This window comes from Acanthaster planci, linkage group LG07, assembly GCF_054643075.1.
Source record: "Acanthaster planci isolate LZ-2023a linkage group LG07, COTS_SCS, whole genome shotgun sequence".
Lineage (NCBI taxonomy): Eukaryota > Metazoa > Echinodermata > Asteroidea > Valvatida > Acanthasteridae > Acanthaster > Acanthaster planci.
In genome coordinates this window covers 1,099,769-1,118,271 of record NC_141783.1, presented here as the reverse complement: position 1 = coordinate 1,118,271, position 18,503 = coordinate 1,099,769, and the positions used below count along the sequence as shown (strand labels likewise).

Here is an 18,503-nt window from a genome sequence, read left to right as displayed (position 1 = left end):
GGCTAAATTTGAACTGCTCTTTTGCCGGTTTACATGTCCAAACGACAACGTAGTGCGTGCGTTACGGTCGCGTAGCTACCAACCAAATTGAACGCTCCCGACCAACATCGCTCTTTTTCAACCGATGAGGGGGTCTTCCGCTCAAAATGGATACACTGTGCTACCAATTTATTTTTAAGTTCGACACCGCAGTATCACGGCGTTTAGCGCAGTTCGGCTCAGCAAGCTCCAGCTAGACAGGAAATACAGCTGAGCGCTTAATTTCGTCCTTTGCAAGGACTGTGGCACGACACTGCTCTATGTATGTGCTCGGTAACTGCGCAGCGCTGTTGCCGCACTCATTTGAATTCAGTTTGGCACGGCAGTGGCACGGCGTCTTGTCTTGGCTTGAGACGGCAGTGTGTCAAACACACATGTGGCTGGGTCATGGAGGATTCCTCTAGGGTTAAGTGAAACCAAGGATACTTACATTTTACCGTCTTTTTGGTTTATTTTAGCTTTAACTTTAGAAAAAGAAGTTAGCATTTCTGCATAAGTAATTCTAACACATATTCAACAATGCCTGCTAATCTTTCTATATTTTGGGGTCTAACATCACACCTGGCTATGACATTAACAAGGCACCTCTTTCAATTCTTCCCAATAAGGGTCATGCATAAAATTTATTAAAGTACAATACAAGTTCTAGACTAATCCGATTAGACGCCATAACTGCGGTGACACCACATTCACACGCACATTCTTCAGCTTGACGCGCGCGTGCATTCATTCACGACATCCTATTGGTCGAAGAGGCATGTAACGCGCGCGTACCACCTGTCCACGAGCGTTGTGCCATCGCAGTAATGGCTTCTAATTCTGGTAATCGAATTACACTATAGATGCAATATACATTTACTGTTAAGACAAAGGATTTTGAATCCGAATTTATAATTTTGACAAATGTATGCTACATGTAAAGTTAAAGAAACTGGTCGATTAAATCTTGTAAATAAATTAACACTTTTACAATTAAAGATTTAAAAAAATTACATCATCAAAATATATACTATAAAATAAAATTGAAAGAAAAAATAACTAAAGGCAAGGAAAAATCTGGGTTTCCAGCAAGTTAAAAAACTGAGCGTCTAAGAGAATTTATGCTTAAGTTAAAAAACTGAGCGTCTAAGAGAATTTATGCTCCTGGACCGGGAGAGAGTCACGGAGTTGTGAAACAAACGGCATTTGATATTGATGGATTCAAAATGACCTCTAAATCGATATGCCAAAGTATACACCGTACATGTGCACATGTACAACATGGCTGCACATATCGTTGCACCCACCCAAATGCAGCACCCATTTGTCAACAAACCTGGGAAGGAGATTGCCACAATTCTGAGGCTTTGGACCAGGAAAAACAAACACCCCCACTCCTGATATCCAGGCCACACCAATTCAGTCCGCTCTCAATGTACACCACACTCACTCATATAACGAAATTCTATACCAAAAGCAAATCTGCAGTCCCCGTTTTGTTCCAGTCCCATTATTACAAGGTTCTGGTTAAAATATAACAAGGCATAATGTAATTGAATTTAACATTTTTGTAACTGGTTTGGATTAATGCGTTTGAACTTGGTAATTTTATTTTTTTTAGATTGATGAAGTAACTGATAAGTTTACGTCACATTACCACAGTATCACGTACATCAGCAGCACATTAGGGAGGTTTAAATGCACGTATTACGCGAACGCGACAACTTTTGTTATCGCGCTCGGGTGCGCGGGCGTCAAATGCCTGTTTGAAAGTTTAGAGGCGCGTCCTGCATCTTGCAACGAATACTCGAATAAAAGGACAAATGATCAATCACATCCGGTAAATCTCTCAAAAGAAGTGTAATCGGTCATCATAAACCAAGCTTGAAAAAATCCCAATGGCATAACCTTTCCATCTTCCAAAGATGTCCATTTCATATCAGCGAATGTTCACGGCATAATTTTAAACCTTCCGAAAAAGTTGTAGTTTCTCACGTTTTGTTCCAACGTGAACTTTTCATGTTTCACATACAATGTATTGGACGTCCCTGCGAACTACCCGTACGTGAGAGACAATACGCACGAAGCAATGACGTCAGCGTTTGCGTAGAACGTGCAACTACACCTCTGTACTAAGTCCAGGCTTCTTTCATCTTAGGTTCAAATAACTGCAGAAAATTACAGATTGCTTTTACACATACTGTACACATGAGAGACATGTATGGTCCGATCTTGGACATGTCAATGCCATCGCCACCATCAAGCGGTGTGTGCGTATGAAGACAAAACAGTGGAAATGGAGTAGCAGCTTTAAGGCAGATATTTATGTTATAACAGTTAAAAAACGAATATACAAACACTTTAGAAGTAGAATTTGTTTACAGGTCAAACAGAGACATAACAATAAATGTGTATCTATCATGCAAATACAGGGGAGGGGCGGAGCCAGCAGGAAATTAGGGCTGGGAAAGGAAGCCTGTCAAGCGCATGGTTGCGTTTGTTCATTTCGACCATATAAAGATTTGCGCGATCTGTGAAAACAGGCAAGAGGTTTTATGTTGTAAAAGAGCTTTTTTTCCAATTTATGCCATTGATATTGTGATTGCTCGTGCTGAAATTTTCATATTGGTGAAAAATCCACATCAGAAAAATGAAGCGAGAGAAAGATACTATAATTTTGCCGGCTTTTAGTTTTAGGTTGTGGAGCTGCTAAATGCCTCGTCTTTTTTTAGCAGTCGACAACATGTGTTCGGATAATAGAATATCCTGATATCTTGAAGTCATGTTCGCAATGAACCTTGACTGCCACAGGTAAAAAAAACACAGGGCGTTAAAAAGGCCATTTTAAAACTGGAAAAAACATTGTAGAGCAACTGGGGAATGACGGGTCGAGTTCCCTCTCCATATATTCTTTCTTTCAAATAATTTAGTGAATAGCGATTTATTAAAATTTCAGAATGTTTAAAACACTTTTTTGAAAAATTTCAGAAACAAATTTCATCTAATAAAACATGTACACCTGTATAATTTATATACTTTGTATTTTTTGATAAATAGTGTACCTAGAAAACAATATTTCATAAAAAATCTTGTTTGGTCTCGAACAGTACTGTGAAAATATTCTGAAAGAATGATTTGAATAATTTGAGGCACTGCATCATGATTGAGAACCTGTAAATTTCCAGTTAAACCAGAATTTCTCTAGAAAAAAACTGTTTGACAGAATATGAAAGGGATTCACTGGTTCCCAGATGTTCCCACATCTTATGTACATAATGAATGGATACCATGCGCCTGAATCGACAAAATGCATCTACTTGTGACACTGACTTTAATGGAAGTGATAAATAGGTCAAAAGGTCATCAAACTATTAATCCACCTACTTCAGCATACCAAGAGTTCCACTCCCACCGTATATTACACTTTGGCACATAATCTATAAATAAAAAGATTCATTGTCAATTTATAAAAATATTATCACCTAGATTAATTTCTGTATCCTTATACTTTACGTTTAATCAATTTGTTAGTACATGACATGTCTTCCCATGTACCTACAAGACTCAACATTTAGGATTTTTTTCACTCCGACTATATGTAACACCTTGTCACATAATCTATAAATAAAAGAAATTTATTCTCATTTGATTTATATTTAATGCCATCGCCAAGATTAATTCTGTATCCTTATGCTTTATGTTTAATCAATGTTTTAGTTTTGCTGCTTGGTAATATACATGTCTTTCCATGTGCCTTCATCTGTACTAGACTCAATATTTTTTGTCCTAAATGACTGCACTACCAAAATGGGCTCACTCGGACTCTTTGCCTAACAACTCCTTACTTTTTTCTTGCCGAGATGGGCAAAGTCTGGCTTGGTTATCTATTTACAGTCGTCCTTCTGATATTGGCATACTATTATGGACGGTTTGAATCTTTTCCATTCCACGACGATAGCTCACAACGTCTGACAAACCTCAAGATATGTCTCAGGCTGAGTAGGACCTTATGTCCACTCTGAAATATACATGTATATGAGGGACAAATGGGTCAAAAGGGAATGAACACTGGCTGGGAATGAACACGTTTGCTATAGAAGCCTAAGGGTACCGGTTACAGGCATTCCAGATGGGTGGTGTAACCCATGGCAACCATGACTTGGCCTCTGTTGACCGCATCCTAGAGACACTGAGGCAGGATTCAAACCAGGAGGAAGGCCTTTACCTGTATCGACACTCCTCCGCCCTGTGCATCGCCGTGGAAAGGGTTACGTTGCAACTCAAACTGGTGTGTCGCTTGCACTGTCAGGTTTGCTGGCTGGGTCGACTGCATCCTCATAGGTTGGTGGGGGTGCAGTGGGTCCCGCCGGTAGATCAGACTTGGACATATCAGGACCCCTTCAAAATATAAGGAAAGAAAAAAATGTATACATAGCAAGCCAATGAAGAGAACTTAATGGAAAAGCATGAATGCACCAGAAAGCAACTCCACACAGAAATTGGTGGGATACGTTAATGCCAAATTTCCCCTCTAATGCCTAGAAATCCAGTATTTCTCTTGTAGCTCTGCACTGTCTGCTTGGTGATTTGGATGATTCCAAGTCAAACCGTAACGGTGGGCTGCCAGTGGTGATTGGTGGTAGCCGTCTTTGGCAGTTTGAGAGTAAATCGAGGATGTCATAAAAACATCTGGACTCGCCATGTCCTTCTCCAGCCCATGTAGATCATTGAGGTCACCGGTGGCCATCTTGCCACCCAAAACACAAGGGTGACGCACTAGCTTGCTTGCCGTAAAATAAATCGTTCATGGCAACCATAGTTACAATGGCTACGTTCACACACCGTTAGCGCTAAACTGATGTCTAGACGCTTTCCAAGTTTACACTGAATCAGTTTTATCTCGGAGTTAAAAACCGTGATTTAAAATTTTAAACCACCTCAGATGGAGAGATTAGAGCTAAACCGAATGGTTTTAAAAGTTAGTACGGTGTCTAGACGGTTGTAACAAAAATGCATCCAGTTTTAGCTAGCGCGGTGAGTTTGCAACAGGTTTTTTTGGCGTGCTTTTGTTGTAAATAACAAGGTATATAATGTAACCGCATGCCGACGCGTACGAGCTTTCTTCACTCGCCATACCAGTATAAATTGCCAGAACTGCTGATGTACTCGGGAAAAAGCGATACGTCTTTGTTGTATTTGCCTAAGGATACCCAACTCTGTAAGGCTGTGGACTGCTAATGAGCGTTTCCTTGGGCAGCCGTCATTTGTTGCATCGCAACGATAATCCAGAGAGAGTACCCTGTTGCAAACACTACACAAATGCTGATACCTGAGTGACAATCAGTGCTTTATATGGCCTGTAGATATATCAGTAACCAGTCCACACTTGCTTCAAGCGCAGGCCGGCCACGTGTGCATGTAAACCAACTTGCACAGGCTCTATGTAAATGAACGGAAGTTCTTTGATATCTCGACAAAAGGAGATAAACCGTTTGGGGTTAAACGGTGTCTGGACGCTCAGTGAGTTCCAATTTTACAATCGTCCCAACACATGGACAGACATTTCCCAATTAATTAATTTCTCATAGTAACATCAGTAACTAGCTGGGAGGGTGGGCTGTGAGTGGGTCACCTATGAATGTTCCACAGAGCAACTTACGGCTGTGGATAGGGAATTGTTGCTGGATACTGCTGAGGTTCTGGCAGGAAGCCTGGCTGGGCCTGGGGTTGGTAGGCCACCTGTCCCCCTGGTCCGTACACGATAGTTGCCCCGGGACCCTGTGGGTGAATGATGGGGGGTGCTCCTGGCTGCTGGGGCTGTACTATGGGCTGGGTGCCCGGCTGGCTGTACTGCACTGCCATCCCCCCAGCTGCCAGCTGACTGAAGAAAGCTTCCTGTACCTGCCGGCGGTACCTCCGGCAGAACACGATGTAGGCAATTATCAAGACCACTCCCACAAACATGAGGAGGCAACCGATGATGCCCATGCCGCGGAAGTCACTCAAGACACCGAAGCCGAGTGCCATCATCATCATACCGCCGAAGAAAATTAAAAAGCCACAAATGCCCAGGCAGATGGGCAATGCCCTAGAATTCCCAGCTCTTGTTGCTGCAGTCGCACCACCCACCACCTGGCCTGTGGCTGACACAAGGGCATGATGGTGGATGTTGTGGTGGTGATGGTGGTGACCAATGCCATGGTGGTGAATGCCACGGTGATGGGCAGCACCATGATGATGGTGATGATGGTGTCTATGGTGTCTGGGCATCCCGATAATTGATGAGGCAGCTTTATTTTGAGGTCTCTGCAAAAGAAAATGGTACACGTACATCAGCGTTGCGCAAACCAGTCAATCTCTTCAAGAAATAATAACATAAGAAATACAATTCATGAAAATGAACCATTTCCAAGAATCAACAGAAAAACTACGTGCATCAAATCTGCAAACCTGTATTTACTGCACATCAAGCTAGAAAAATTTGCAAAAAATGACAACAAAAACTTGATAATGACTGTACATGTATGCCTACATCTCACAGGTATAAAGGAACTACTGCAAATCTGTAAATCCTAAATCAGAAATACCTAGGTATATGTTTGTACTTCTTACAATACAAACTCAGAATAGAAGTATATGTCACAATCCCTGGAACCATGAGGTTCCATCTTGCACAGTCTTACAAATGGGTCTATGCCAACATGTTTGTCTATAAATAAAGACAAAAACTGAGGTGCATGGGAGGGTATAAAATCGCTCAGTCTACTCAAGCAGCGCTCATTACCATCGCTCAGTCTACTCAAGCAGTGCTCATTACCATCGCTCAGTCTACTCAAGCAGCGCTCATTACCATCGCTCAGTCTACTCAAGCAGTGCTCATTACCATCGCTCGGTCTACTCAAGCAGTGCTCATTACCATCGCTCGGTCTACTCAAGCAGGATTCATTACCATCGCTCAGTCTTCTCAAGCAGCGCTCATTACCATTAACACCCTGTTCCAATAATAAGGAAAACTAAACCCACTTTTTCAAACTAGCTGACATTTAGACCTTGAGGATCCATTCCTTAATCCTAGTAGCTCTTCGCAAGTACACATGTGAATCAAGTGAACTGCGTGACTCTCAGACACTGATCAGGAAATATTTGCACCTATTGGGGGGAAAAACGGCATGGTTTTGGCCCTTTTCTTTCTTGGCACTCAAAACAAAGGTATGTAAGCTATCTTACATACCTTTGTTTTGAGCATGTATAGTCATCATATTAATGCCATTGCAAAGGTCCAGAAGCGTGCCTGGAGAATTATACTGGGTCACCATTATGATAGTTATGCATCTGTGTTAGTCAAGTTAATGCAGTAGTTTTTATGGCTAATAGTTTTATCAGGAAAGATTTCCATGAGCACTCAGAACCTCACTTGGTTACCCTGTTGGCTCATGGGGTTTATAATGTTTTGGTGGCGCTTTTTTGAATCACCTCCTTTTATTGGAGTTTGGCGTGTAGGGTGATCTCCCCGTATGGATCTCTTTCTCTTCTTCTTGCTTTTAAATTCTTATTTTTATATCTGGATTTTTAAACAACTTTTTAAAGTAATGTTGTAAAGTAAAGTTTAATTGATAGAATTGTTTTTGGCCTTTGGTCACTGTGATTCAAATTTAATAAACCATAATAAATAAATTTAAAAAAAATCTTACATAAAATTCTTGGGGAAATGAAGCTGTGAAGCAACATTTCTATGGGTACACAACTCGAATAGAATCACTGTCTGTGCCCTGTTAAACGTCATGCATAGCCTATGGCAAAAAAGGCTCTTTTTCTGAGGGGTTTGTGGGAGAGGAGCGGACGTCGGACCCCTCAGTTCTGGGGTAATTGCGTTGCAGGAACAAGGCCCACTTTGTATCTCTGTATCCGCTCCCCAGGACCCACATTGGACTTTGAAAACTTTTAGTCTTCCCTTAGTGAGTAGTATATAATTCAAGTGAGTGCTTCGTTCTCCAAAATGACTTCAAATTACTGTACAAAATACGTACCTTGACGCAGCAAGAACAACTCGGAAGTTGAACAACCTCCACTCGACACAATGCTCAGTCTCACACCAAGTTACGTAGCCATGGATTTTTATTTTCGCGTGGCAGGGTATTCTGCAGTTACTCCGTAAAGTATTCCTAGCAAAGACTGTGGAAAACTCAATATACTCACTCTCAAGTCTGATAATCAGACACAGCGAAAATTAAACCACGAGGCAGGAATTAAAATTGGAAGCAGAATGGAATTGGAAAGGCATGACACTTTCTCGAATGATCGGCTGTGCGATAGCGCCCTCTGTCGGTGGCTAATTCGGTACGCGTTTACGAAGCATGGTACGAAGTCCTTTTTGCGTACTGTGGCTTCATTGACAAGTTTGCCATGGTTGGCCCTAGTTTGGTTCCCTGGCCCAAGATTAAGTTCCCTGACGACTCATGATGAAAACTCTTAGGTCAGGCATCACCCACGGCTGGCATGCAGTACCATTGGCATCAAGTGTACATGTTAAAATAAGGAAAAAAATATGTGCTTGACCAAAACGTTAAATACCATACCATTCATGAATACTCATGATACCTCTATACTCAAAGAGTCACAAGAAGTCAACATATGATGGATTTCCAACGATTTTGTTCTAAAACCTTACTTAATTTTCCCGAACACCCCCGTCCGTTTTATAGTATATTCCTTTTGAAAGTTGTCAAACAGAACCCCCTTCGATTGGCGAGTGTACATCACGTGCACAAAGACTCCTGACCAATCAGACCCGATTAAAATGTCTGGTATGCTCGTATCCATGTGCCAGCGTGTAATTTGGGCAGCGGGCATTATCACTTCTCAGCGGATATTATCAAAAATGGTACACACAGTCACGTGACGCGTTTCGGCCAAAAGGAATAGAAAAACTGTCCCGGGTATTTATGAATAGTGAAGTGTCGAAGTTCATTTTAAGGGGGATATATTGGGAGAAGATACTTTGTAAACCTCTTTTTCATCTGTCTGGCGTTCTGCTCCACTAGTCAGGGACTCCCACCCGCATAATAAACGGGTTACATCATTATCGTTTGAAAAGGGATGAAAAATCGATGGATAAAGACAACAGATTCGCATTACTTGAACCCTAGCTCAAAAGGGCCAGGTTATTTTGACCCATCTCACACTGCCAGGGAACCCCAGCTGAGGTGCCTCCTCACTGGCCCTAAGCAAGCTCTTCGTATACCTTCTTTGGGCCGGCCTATCCACCCACTTACCGTCTCAACGGGCCCCATCCCTGGAAGGGGGCCCGGGATGCTATATCGTGAACGGCTGGGCCAACACCGTGAATCCAACCCGGACCAGGACAGTGGCCAAACCGGCGGCCGGAGGCGTCCTGTCCACCGTCATTATAGTATCTGTGCTTCTAATCGGTTTCGTCTTCGTTTCTAGCTGATATCTCCCGATTCTCCTTGATCGCTGTCAAATAAAGAAACATTCCTGTCAACGCAAACACCTCGGAGTATTCAATCTTTGGTGAGTGTGTGCAGGTTGGTCAACTCTCCACAGAACAACGTGAACAAAGTCAACAAACTGATCACACTGGACTGGCAAGCAGAACCGAATTGACGTGAAACCAGAATGAGATATTTGGGTGACGTTTATCGGCCACGCTCTTGAGCACTGACATCCAATCAGCACGCTATTTGAATTAAGAAGACTGCGAAAACAAATCAAAATTCTGAGACGAGTACAGAAATATTTCTGTGCCCCGTTCCGAAATCCTGTAACCTTAACAAACCAAAAGAATTCATCAATTTCCCTATAAATTATAGTTTGGTTCAAACTGAATTAGTGTGTCTAAGGCTTCCAAGCACAGACTAAAGTTACTGCCCAACGTTCTGTCACACTCAGTACGGAGAATGAGTGAAGGGCACTTAGTATTTCACTGATCAAGCCCTTAAGCTTGACACGGTATGCCGCGCTGTCGTCGTTTCGTCCGTTTGCACGGTGGTTCGACGTTTAGCGAAAATGATGCCGCGCTATTGCCGTGCTCTTATGTGGTTGAGTTTAGGAGGATTCCACCATGGCCGAGTTAAGCCCAGGTATTTGCTTGTTTTGGCTTCAACCTTGGAAAAAGAGTTAGCATTTCTGTATTTTTAATTCTAGAACACATTCAACAATGTCTGCCAATCTTCCATTTGGGATCTAAAATCACACCTGGCTATGAAATCAAGTAAACAAAGCATCTTTCTCAAATTTTCGCAATAGGCCTAAGGGATATGCAAGAAATTTATTAAAGTACATGTACAATACAAGTTATCGATACAACATACGTTTACTTTTAAGACAAATGAGTTTGAAAACGAAGTTATAATTTTTGACAAAATGTATGCTACATGTACAGGTCAAGGAAATGGTCAGAAAATCTTGTCAATAAATTATTTGTTTATACAATTAATAGATACAAAAATCACTTACACCATTAAAATATATACTACTGTATGTAAATAAAAAGGTAACAGGATCAAATCGATTAATAATACATTTATGTACATGTATCTAAAGATTCCCTCAATAACAATAAAATGGCCAAATGTTAAGGCCCCTTTTTGGCATGTAATGAATTCTGGAAATATCTAAATCAAGGCTTATTTCATCTGAGGTACATAAAACTCTGAAAACTACGGCTCAACTTGCTTTTTGCACTGTATACATGAGAGACATGTGTGGCCTGGTCTTGGATGTGTCAATGCAATCGCAATGACTTTTATTACAAACCTGTGCAATGCATCTTCGTGCCTCAGTAAACCATATTTTTCAACTTTGGTTTCACTATTTCAAAGGGTATTATTTTCAATGCCTTTTTGGTTCTTTTGCATGCACTGGGATTTCCATACACATGGGCACACCGTGATGTCATCTCAGGAAGAAGCCTCAATGCTACGTTGGTTTGTACACAAAAAGTCCTGCATTTTTGTAGATTTTCCTAGGATCGTTTTTGCTGTTTCATTGTTGTTCATGTGCACAGCAATAAGAAACCATCAATCCCTCTCTCAGTAACGCTTTCAGTTAGTAAATTCTGGGTTCACAATTTGAACAGAAATACCTATGCACTGAACCATGTCTTCCCTAGATGACTTCACTGCAACAGCGCCCTCAGCGGTCTGCTAAAAGTGGATAATTTTGAATGTTTAAAAGTGTACATTTTCAATGCATTTAACCAAATGTGTGTAAGAGTTTTCATACATTGAAGAAAAATACAAAGATGGAGACAAAATGTGTCGAAGAGAAATTCATTCCTCCTACACTTTAAGAGGTGTGTACATATACAGACAAATAGTCAAAATGGAGTAGCAGATTTTAGGCAGACGTTTATGTTATAACAGTTTAAAAACAAATATGCAAACACTTTGAACACTTTGAAAGTAGAAATAGAATTTATTTACAGGTTAATAGAAACAAATTGATAAATATATGTATGCCAATACAGGCGAGGGGCGGAGTCAGCAGGAAATTAGGGCTGGGAAGGGAAGCCTGTTATGTGCATGGTTGAGTTTGTTCATTTTGGCCACGTAAGATTTATGTGACCAAAGAGCTTTTGATCAAATTTTGGCCACTTTAAATGTCTTACTTTATGATTGCTTGTGCTGACATTTTCAGATTGGTGAAAATTCCACATCAGAACGTGAACCGTGAGAAAGATAACATCACTTTCCTGGCTTTCAGTTTTAGAGCTGCCAAAAACCTCGTCTTTTTTAGTAGTTGACTGTGTTCAGACAATAACATATTCTGAAATCTTGAGGTCATAATCGCAATGAACCTTATCTCCAACAGGGAAAAAGCATGGGGTGTTATAAAGGCCATTTCAAAATTCAAAAAATAAATAAGGAAATGAAGAAGTGAAGTGTCAAGTTCCCTCCGCATATATTGTTTCTTTCAAACAATTTAGTGAATAGTATTTTTTGATATTTCAGAATGTTGAAAACACGGAAAAAATTTGAAACCTTTCTTTGTGACGAGAGTACAAGAACAAAACATGAACACTTGTATAATTTATATGTTCGCATTTTTGACAAATAGTGTACCTAAAAAAATAAATGTTCTTTGGTCTCGAACAGTAATGTGAAAATATTTTCAAAAGAATAGTTTGAATTATTTTAGGCCCAGCATCATGGTTCACTGGCGCCCTGGATGTTCCCACATCTAATGCACATAATGAATGGATACCATTCATCTGAATCAACACAATTCATCAAGGTGTGACACGGACTTTAACGGAAGGTGTTCGGGAGTCAAAAAGTCAACTATTAAACCTGTCGAGATTTATGAAGCAAAAGTCAAACTTTTGATAAGGTATTATGTCTTTTGACCGAGTGTCTTTAGACTTCGTAAGCCTGGGTCCCACTAGTAACTAATGACACATGCACTGAGTTGTCATAAAATGACCAAAGAACTTTCCAAACTACATGTACATTACCGAGTCTACGCATGTATCTACATCAAACCCACCAGAAATCCAGTACACCTAAGATGTTGTTAGTGGTTCGATAGAGTCCAATGCTGGACGACCTCTGCACTATTCATTTTCCTGGCCTTAGAGCTTCATTTATGGTCAAGAAGGATGAATGTGTCAGTGTCTATTGCAAAGCGGATTAGAGTCACTTTCTCAAACTTCTGATGAATAAAGTCCACAAATACAGGGGTGCCTAATTTACCTGAGTAAGGGATATTGTATCCAACGCTGGCCTGTAACATTAACAGCACTCGCCTGGATTGTGATGAGAATACCTGACGGTGCCGTGACAAATTTACCTTTTTATCCCGCAGTCCAATCAGCAAAGATTTCAAGAAGCAGTGGGTTGGTTGTAACTCTCACAGATGTTGCATAATCCATCCAATCCGACAGGGGGCACACTAGCAGCAGAACCAGGGACCTGCCCTCCACCCACCCTTAGACAGATCACAATGGGGCAGGGCCTCACGGACCAGTCTATCAATGGCTGAGTCCTGATGGTCTCACAATGCTTCCAGGGGGTTTCAGGGGATTTTCATCAGTTGACCTGATGTCAGAGTTCACCAGGAAGAGCAGGGGCAGCTGCCTCAATGTGCTGGCCGATCTCTCGCCCGCAGCCCAAGCATTTGACCCGTGGCTGGGAATGAACACGTTTGCTATGGAAGCCTCACGGTACCGGTTACAGACATTTCAGATGGGTGGTGTAACCCGTGGCAGCCATGACTTGGCCTCTGTTGACCGCATCCCAGAGAGACTGCGGCAGGATTCGAACCCAGACCAAGACCTTTAGCTGAAGCACCACTCCTCCTCTGCCCCTTGAGCACCGCCGTGAAAAGGTTACATTGCGATTGGTGTGTCGCTTGCACTGTCAGGTTTGCTGGCTGGGTTGACTGCATCCTCATAGGTTGGTGGGGGTGCAGTGGGTCCCGCTGGTAGATCAGACTTGGACATATCAGGACCCCTTCAAAATATAAGGCAAAAAAAAATGTATACATAGCAAGCAAATGAAGAGAACTTAATGGAAAAGCATGAATGCACCAGAAAGCAACTCCACACAGAAATTGGTGGGATACGTTAATGCCAAATTTCCCTCTAATGCCTAGAATTCAAGCATTTCTCTTGTAGCTCTATTTCGATGACTCCAAGGCAAATTGTACACCCTGAAGGTGGACTGCCAGTGGTGATTACGTCTATGGTGCTGGTGGTAGCCATCTTCCGCAGTTTGAGAGCACATTCAAATCGTGGATGTCATAGAAAAAAATTTGGACTCGCAATGTCCCTCACCAGCCCATATAGGCCACTGAGGCCACTGGTGACCATCTTACCGCCCAAAATACAAGGGTGATGCGAAAGCTTGCTTACCGTTTGGAAATAAATCATTCACAGCAACAAAAGTTACAATAGCACGCAGCCAATTATCGCCTTTGTATTTGGCATGGTAAGATGGTCGCCAGTGCCATCAGTCGGGGCAAGAGCACCGCGAGTCCCAAATTGTAATGGCATCCATGGTTTAAACAGGCTCTTCTCAGACTTCTGTCCAAGCATGTAGACTTACTTGATGCTCCTATCCTCAGAGGGGAGTAATTTAGTATCACTGGGATAGGCTCAAGTACAACTTTGGTGTATTCATTGTAAGTAACTCAAATAACAAAAGCAGCCTCTGAGATGGAGATGCCAGCAACGAATATCCACTGTCGGAACTAGTCAATTACCAATACTTATCAAGATCAAGTTTGTACTTACAGCTACAATTCAAATCCCAATTCCATCAAATAGAAAGCCAAAACCTCCCTTTTTCAAATGAAAACTCTTCAATGTATGGACAGACATTTGCTAATTAATTTATTTCTAAAAGTAACATCAGTAACTAACTTGACTTTAGTAAGTGGTGGCGGCTTGGCCAGCAATGGCAAGCTTTGAGTGAGTAACCTATGAATGTTCCACAGAGCAACTTACGGCTGTGGATAGGGAATTGTTGCTGGATACTGCTGAGGTTCTGGCTGGAAGCCTGGCTGGGCCTGGGGTTGGTAGGCCACCTGTCCCCCTGGTCCATACACGATAGTTGCCCCGGGACCCTGTGGGTGAATGATAGGGGGTGCTCCTGGCTGCTGGGGCTGTACTAAGGGCTGGGTGCCCGGCTGGCTGTACTCCATCGTGGTCACCCCAGCTGCCTGCTGGTTGACGATAGCCTGCTGTTGCTGCATGCGGATCTTCCGGCAGAGAACGACAAAGGCAATCATCAAAGCCACTCCCCCAATCAAAAAGAGGCACCCAACGATGCCCACACCAGAGAAGGCGCTAACGCCAAACGACATCATCATGATACCACTGAAGAGAAAGAAAAACCCAAACATGCCTAGGCAAAAGGGCAGCCCCATGGGATTGCCGACTCGTGTTGTTATGGCTGGGCCACCCACCACTTGGCCTGTGGCTGACACGGGAGCATGATGGTGGATGTTGTGGTGGTGATGGTGATGACCAATGCCATGGTGGTGAACGCCATGGTGATGGGCAGCACCATGATGATGGTGTCCATGGTGTACAGGCATCCTCCTGATAATTGATGAGGCAACTGTATTTTGAGGTCTCTGGTAAAGAACGGGGTACATTTACATCAGCGATGTACAAATCAGTCAATCTCTTCAAGATAAAAACAGATATAAAAGAACTAGTACTACTGTATCTCCTGAAGTCAACTGTACACAGTCAGCAGATCTGCAATACGGGTGATTCACAATAGCGCGCCACCAAGAGTTTGCAGCGCGTTGGCCAATCACAACTCCCGAAGTTTGTCGACCCTTTCCAAACGCACATTGGATTGCAAATTTTGCGCATTGTGATTGGCCAACGCGTTGCAAACTCTTGGTGGCGCTCTATTGTGAAACGGCCATATTGCCAGGTATATGCTTGTACATGACACAATATGAGTGTACATGCCACAAACCCAGGTGCCGTTAATACATGTAGTTAGGTTCCATCTTGCAACATCTGTTTTCCTTCCTCCATGCTCGCACAAAGTCTTACAAGTGGGTCTGTCCAAACATACATGTACTTGTTTTCAATGGAGACACAAAATCCTGTGAAGAAACGTCACTCAGTCTGACTTGGACATTGAAATTCGTAACGTTTGTGTCTGTGCATTTATTCCTCCGTGGTTACACTTGCCACACTTTGTAACTGAAGTTAAAAGGTAACCCTGCTCCCATTTTTGTTTTCCTACCCCCCCCATCAAAAGAAAGCCGACCCATGATTGGTCATAGGCATGGCAGCAAAATGGGCCAATCACTGTGCGGCTTTCATCTGTGGGAGACAGGAAAACATGTAGGAAATATATATGAGCAGTGTTGCGATTGGTCAAGCTGTCACACAGCTGACAGTGATTGAGAGTGCATGCTGCTGATTTTCTGTAGTATGGATGGGAAAAAGGTTCAAGAATTTTACCATTTTAATGAGGAGATAAGGTGACTAAACCTCCCCATCAAAAATCTTACTTGGCTGTTAATGGTAGGGTAAGTTGGCATCATCAACACGGCCAACATGTGTTGGGCCTAATGGGAGTTTATGAGTGTACATGTAGGCTAGGTTTGTATAAATCTTACACTGGAACAGTGAAAGTAGGATTAGGCATGGTTCAACTGCCACAGATGGCAACAATGTTTGCTCTTCGTAAAAACGAAGACGTAACACTGATGTTAGGCCTACCATGGAGCTACATGTACTTAAAAAAGGATCCTCAGTCCATGGGCCCACACAATCTAGCTATTCGTAGTACATGTACATGTAACGCCTGATTTCCACATGGTCGTTTTTGACACAGACAGTTCACAAGACGTCAAGAAGCAGACAGACGCAGAAGAGACACCGCGCCACATCATTCCAACAAAAATTCAACAAAATTGCGAATAAAAATTGCAAATATTATGAAAAAGAAATGCCCTTTTTAGGTGGCAGTGTTGCCTCTTGAGGCGAAACTGATGCACCAGTTAGATGTTATTTTTTAATGGTCAGCAATTTTATTGACAATTGAGGCTGCATATGCTCGTAAAGCCCTATGAGGAGAAAATGGACAAAATGAGTGGTGCTAAGCGAGAGGAACATTGCTATACACAAATCATTCATGCTAGCGTGCATGTTTGTATAGGCACTGTACCGAGCAACTCAGCAACAGTAGGCAAGGTTACTTTCTAGATTTGTCTGGGGCTGGTTTGCGTTATGTATGGGTTACCAGTGATATTTCCGTTTGAGATGTTTCCATATGTCTGCATTGCACTTTCTGTCTTAATTGCATTGCTATCTCTGTTTTCTTACATGATCGATATGAATTATGGAAACCGGGCTTAACTGTGTGGTTAAACATGTTAAATCTATTAAAAGTAGGCCCTAGTTACCAATTGGAGTGAAACGGACAGTCCTAGTAAGGTCTGTCAAAAGTTGTATTATTAATATACTCACTTGTAATTTCGACAGTTAGCCAGTCCGAAAAGAGTGAAACAGTGAATGGAAATCGTAAGGTAAAGTGTAAAACACGTACTACGTAGTGACGTACGTACATGTACATGCACGTACAAGGCGTGCCCCGTGTCTTCACATTGAGCATGTAAAAGTTTAACGATGCGATGGCGCCCTCTACCGGTGGCTAATTCTGTACCGGACCAAGTTTTTTTTATGCAAATTGTAATTTCGTCGAGTTCGGCTTCGCAAAATAATGTGTAATTAATTCAGATTGGCTTTATATTATGCCGACGAAAGCCCAATGGTGCCATCGAGTATTTATTTTCTAAAAAAGGGAAACACCTCTTACGACATTCGTTTTTTCCATATAGTTTGTCTAAGTTCATTTTGCCAATCGTTCTATGAGTAGCCGTACGCGACTACATACATGTAGTTGTAGCACCATTTTCAAGATCATTTTTAAAAAAATACAACGAACTTTTAATATACCCTTTGTAAAAGTAAACTTTAACAAAGAAATCTGCTACCAAAGATTCAGTTCCAACAATGAAAACAATCTTTCTTCAAGTCTTACAAAAAACGAACTTTTGACAAATGTTTTCATAAAAACGAACCAATTATTTATATTTTTCTACATTCCACTCAAGCAAAATGTTGAACAAGATTTTAATTTGAAATAAACGGGAATATGACATCTTTATGTGGTCTTAAAAATATCTTTCCCTCGTTTTGAGCGATGTGGTATGCATTAAATTCAGTCTTTGGAAAGTCTGAAAAATTCTTCAGTCACACTCCTTTGATTTGATCACCACAAAAAAGTATTTGCGTTAATTTCTTTTGACCTCGTGCGATCGGGGAGGGAGGGGCAAAGACTTTTAAACAATTTATTCAAATTTAACAGGCCTATCCCTTTCAGACCAGAAAGTAATAGTTGAATAATTTCAGTGGATTTTTCGAAGACAAAAGTGCAAAAAGGAGCAGACTAAGAGAAAATGACGTTGAAATTTGTGTCGCGATGTCGCCGCTCAAGCTTTTTGTCGCCACATGCAATTTATGCGCATGCATACATAAATTAGAATAAATTAGAGGAAGGGTCTATTGTGATCGAGTTGTGCGCAAAAATGGACATTTGCTTTTGCAATGTCACAGTAGCACTAAAATGCGTTTTTCTACATTATTTTCTACTTTTCTCGTGCATGAAAATCCAACTTTATTTTTGCCCAACACAAACACGATTTAAAATCTGCTCCACCAGCGGAAAAAGCTGATTTTCACATTTTTAAAACAAAAAGTTTCTCCTTTTCTACTTTCCGAGAGACCAGATTGAACATCAAAGATGAACTTGATAGAACGCAATGGAGTGCCAAAAGCAACAGAATTCTGATTTCTTTGAGAAGCGCAAAGACTTCGCATATTTGCAGAGCGCAAGCAGGAGACCTGTTCAAAACTCTCCACCTACCTGTCTCTACTTTGTCGGTGAGGGCGTAAGCCTAGTACCTAGGGGTTGCACTCACTACACCAA

General features: G+C 41.7%; 2 protein-coding genes across 5 annotated transcripts; both read right to left on the bottom strand.

The window, feature by feature from the left end:
- Nucleotides 1-470: 470 nt before the first annotated feature.
- On the bottom strand, nucleotides 471-9,176 carry LOC110987026 (uncharacterized). Of its 2 annotated transcripts, none has more exons than XM_087139049.1 (3): nucleotides 8,215-9,176; nucleotides 5,678-6,324; nucleotides 471-4,416 (listed from the first exon to the last, which is right to left on the bottom strand). In XM_087139049.1, exons 2-3 carry the CDS (start codon nucleotides 6,286-6,288, stop codon nucleotides 4,299-4,301), a joined length of 729 nt encoding a protein of 242 aa, XP_086995175.1. In that variant the 5' UTR covers nucleotides 6,289-6,324; nucleotides 8,215-9,176; the 3' UTR covers nucleotides 471-4,298. The 2 variants fall into 2 exon arrangements, with proteins under 2 accessions (XP_086995175.1, XP_022105108.2); XM_022249416.2 differs by having other exon boundaries at nucleotides 8,046-9,159.
- Nucleotides 9,177-10,287: 1,111 nt separating this feature from the next.
- Nucleotides 10,288-17,121, bottom strand: LOC110987027 (uncharacterized). Of its 3 annotated transcripts, none has more exons than XM_022249422.2 (3): nucleotides 16,982-17,121; nucleotides 14,486-15,117; nucleotides 10,288-13,490 (listed from the first exon to the last, which is right to left on the bottom strand). In XM_022249422.2, exons 2-3 carry the CDS (start codon nucleotides 15,076-15,078, stop codon nucleotides 13,367-13,369), a joined length of 717 nt encoding a protein of 238 aa, XP_022105114.2. In that variant the 5' UTR covers nucleotides 15,079-15,117; nucleotides 16,982-17,121; the 3' UTR covers nucleotides 10,288-13,366. The 3 variants fall into 3 exon arrangements, with proteins under 3 accessions (XP_022105114.2, XP_086995173.1, XP_086995174.1); XM_087139047.1 differs by having other exon boundaries at nucleotides 14,486-15,169; nucleotides 16,982-17,110; XM_087139048.1 differs by having other exon boundaries at nucleotides 14,486-14,739; nucleotides 16,982-17,108.
- Nucleotides 17,122-18,503: the final 1,382 nt, after the last annotated feature.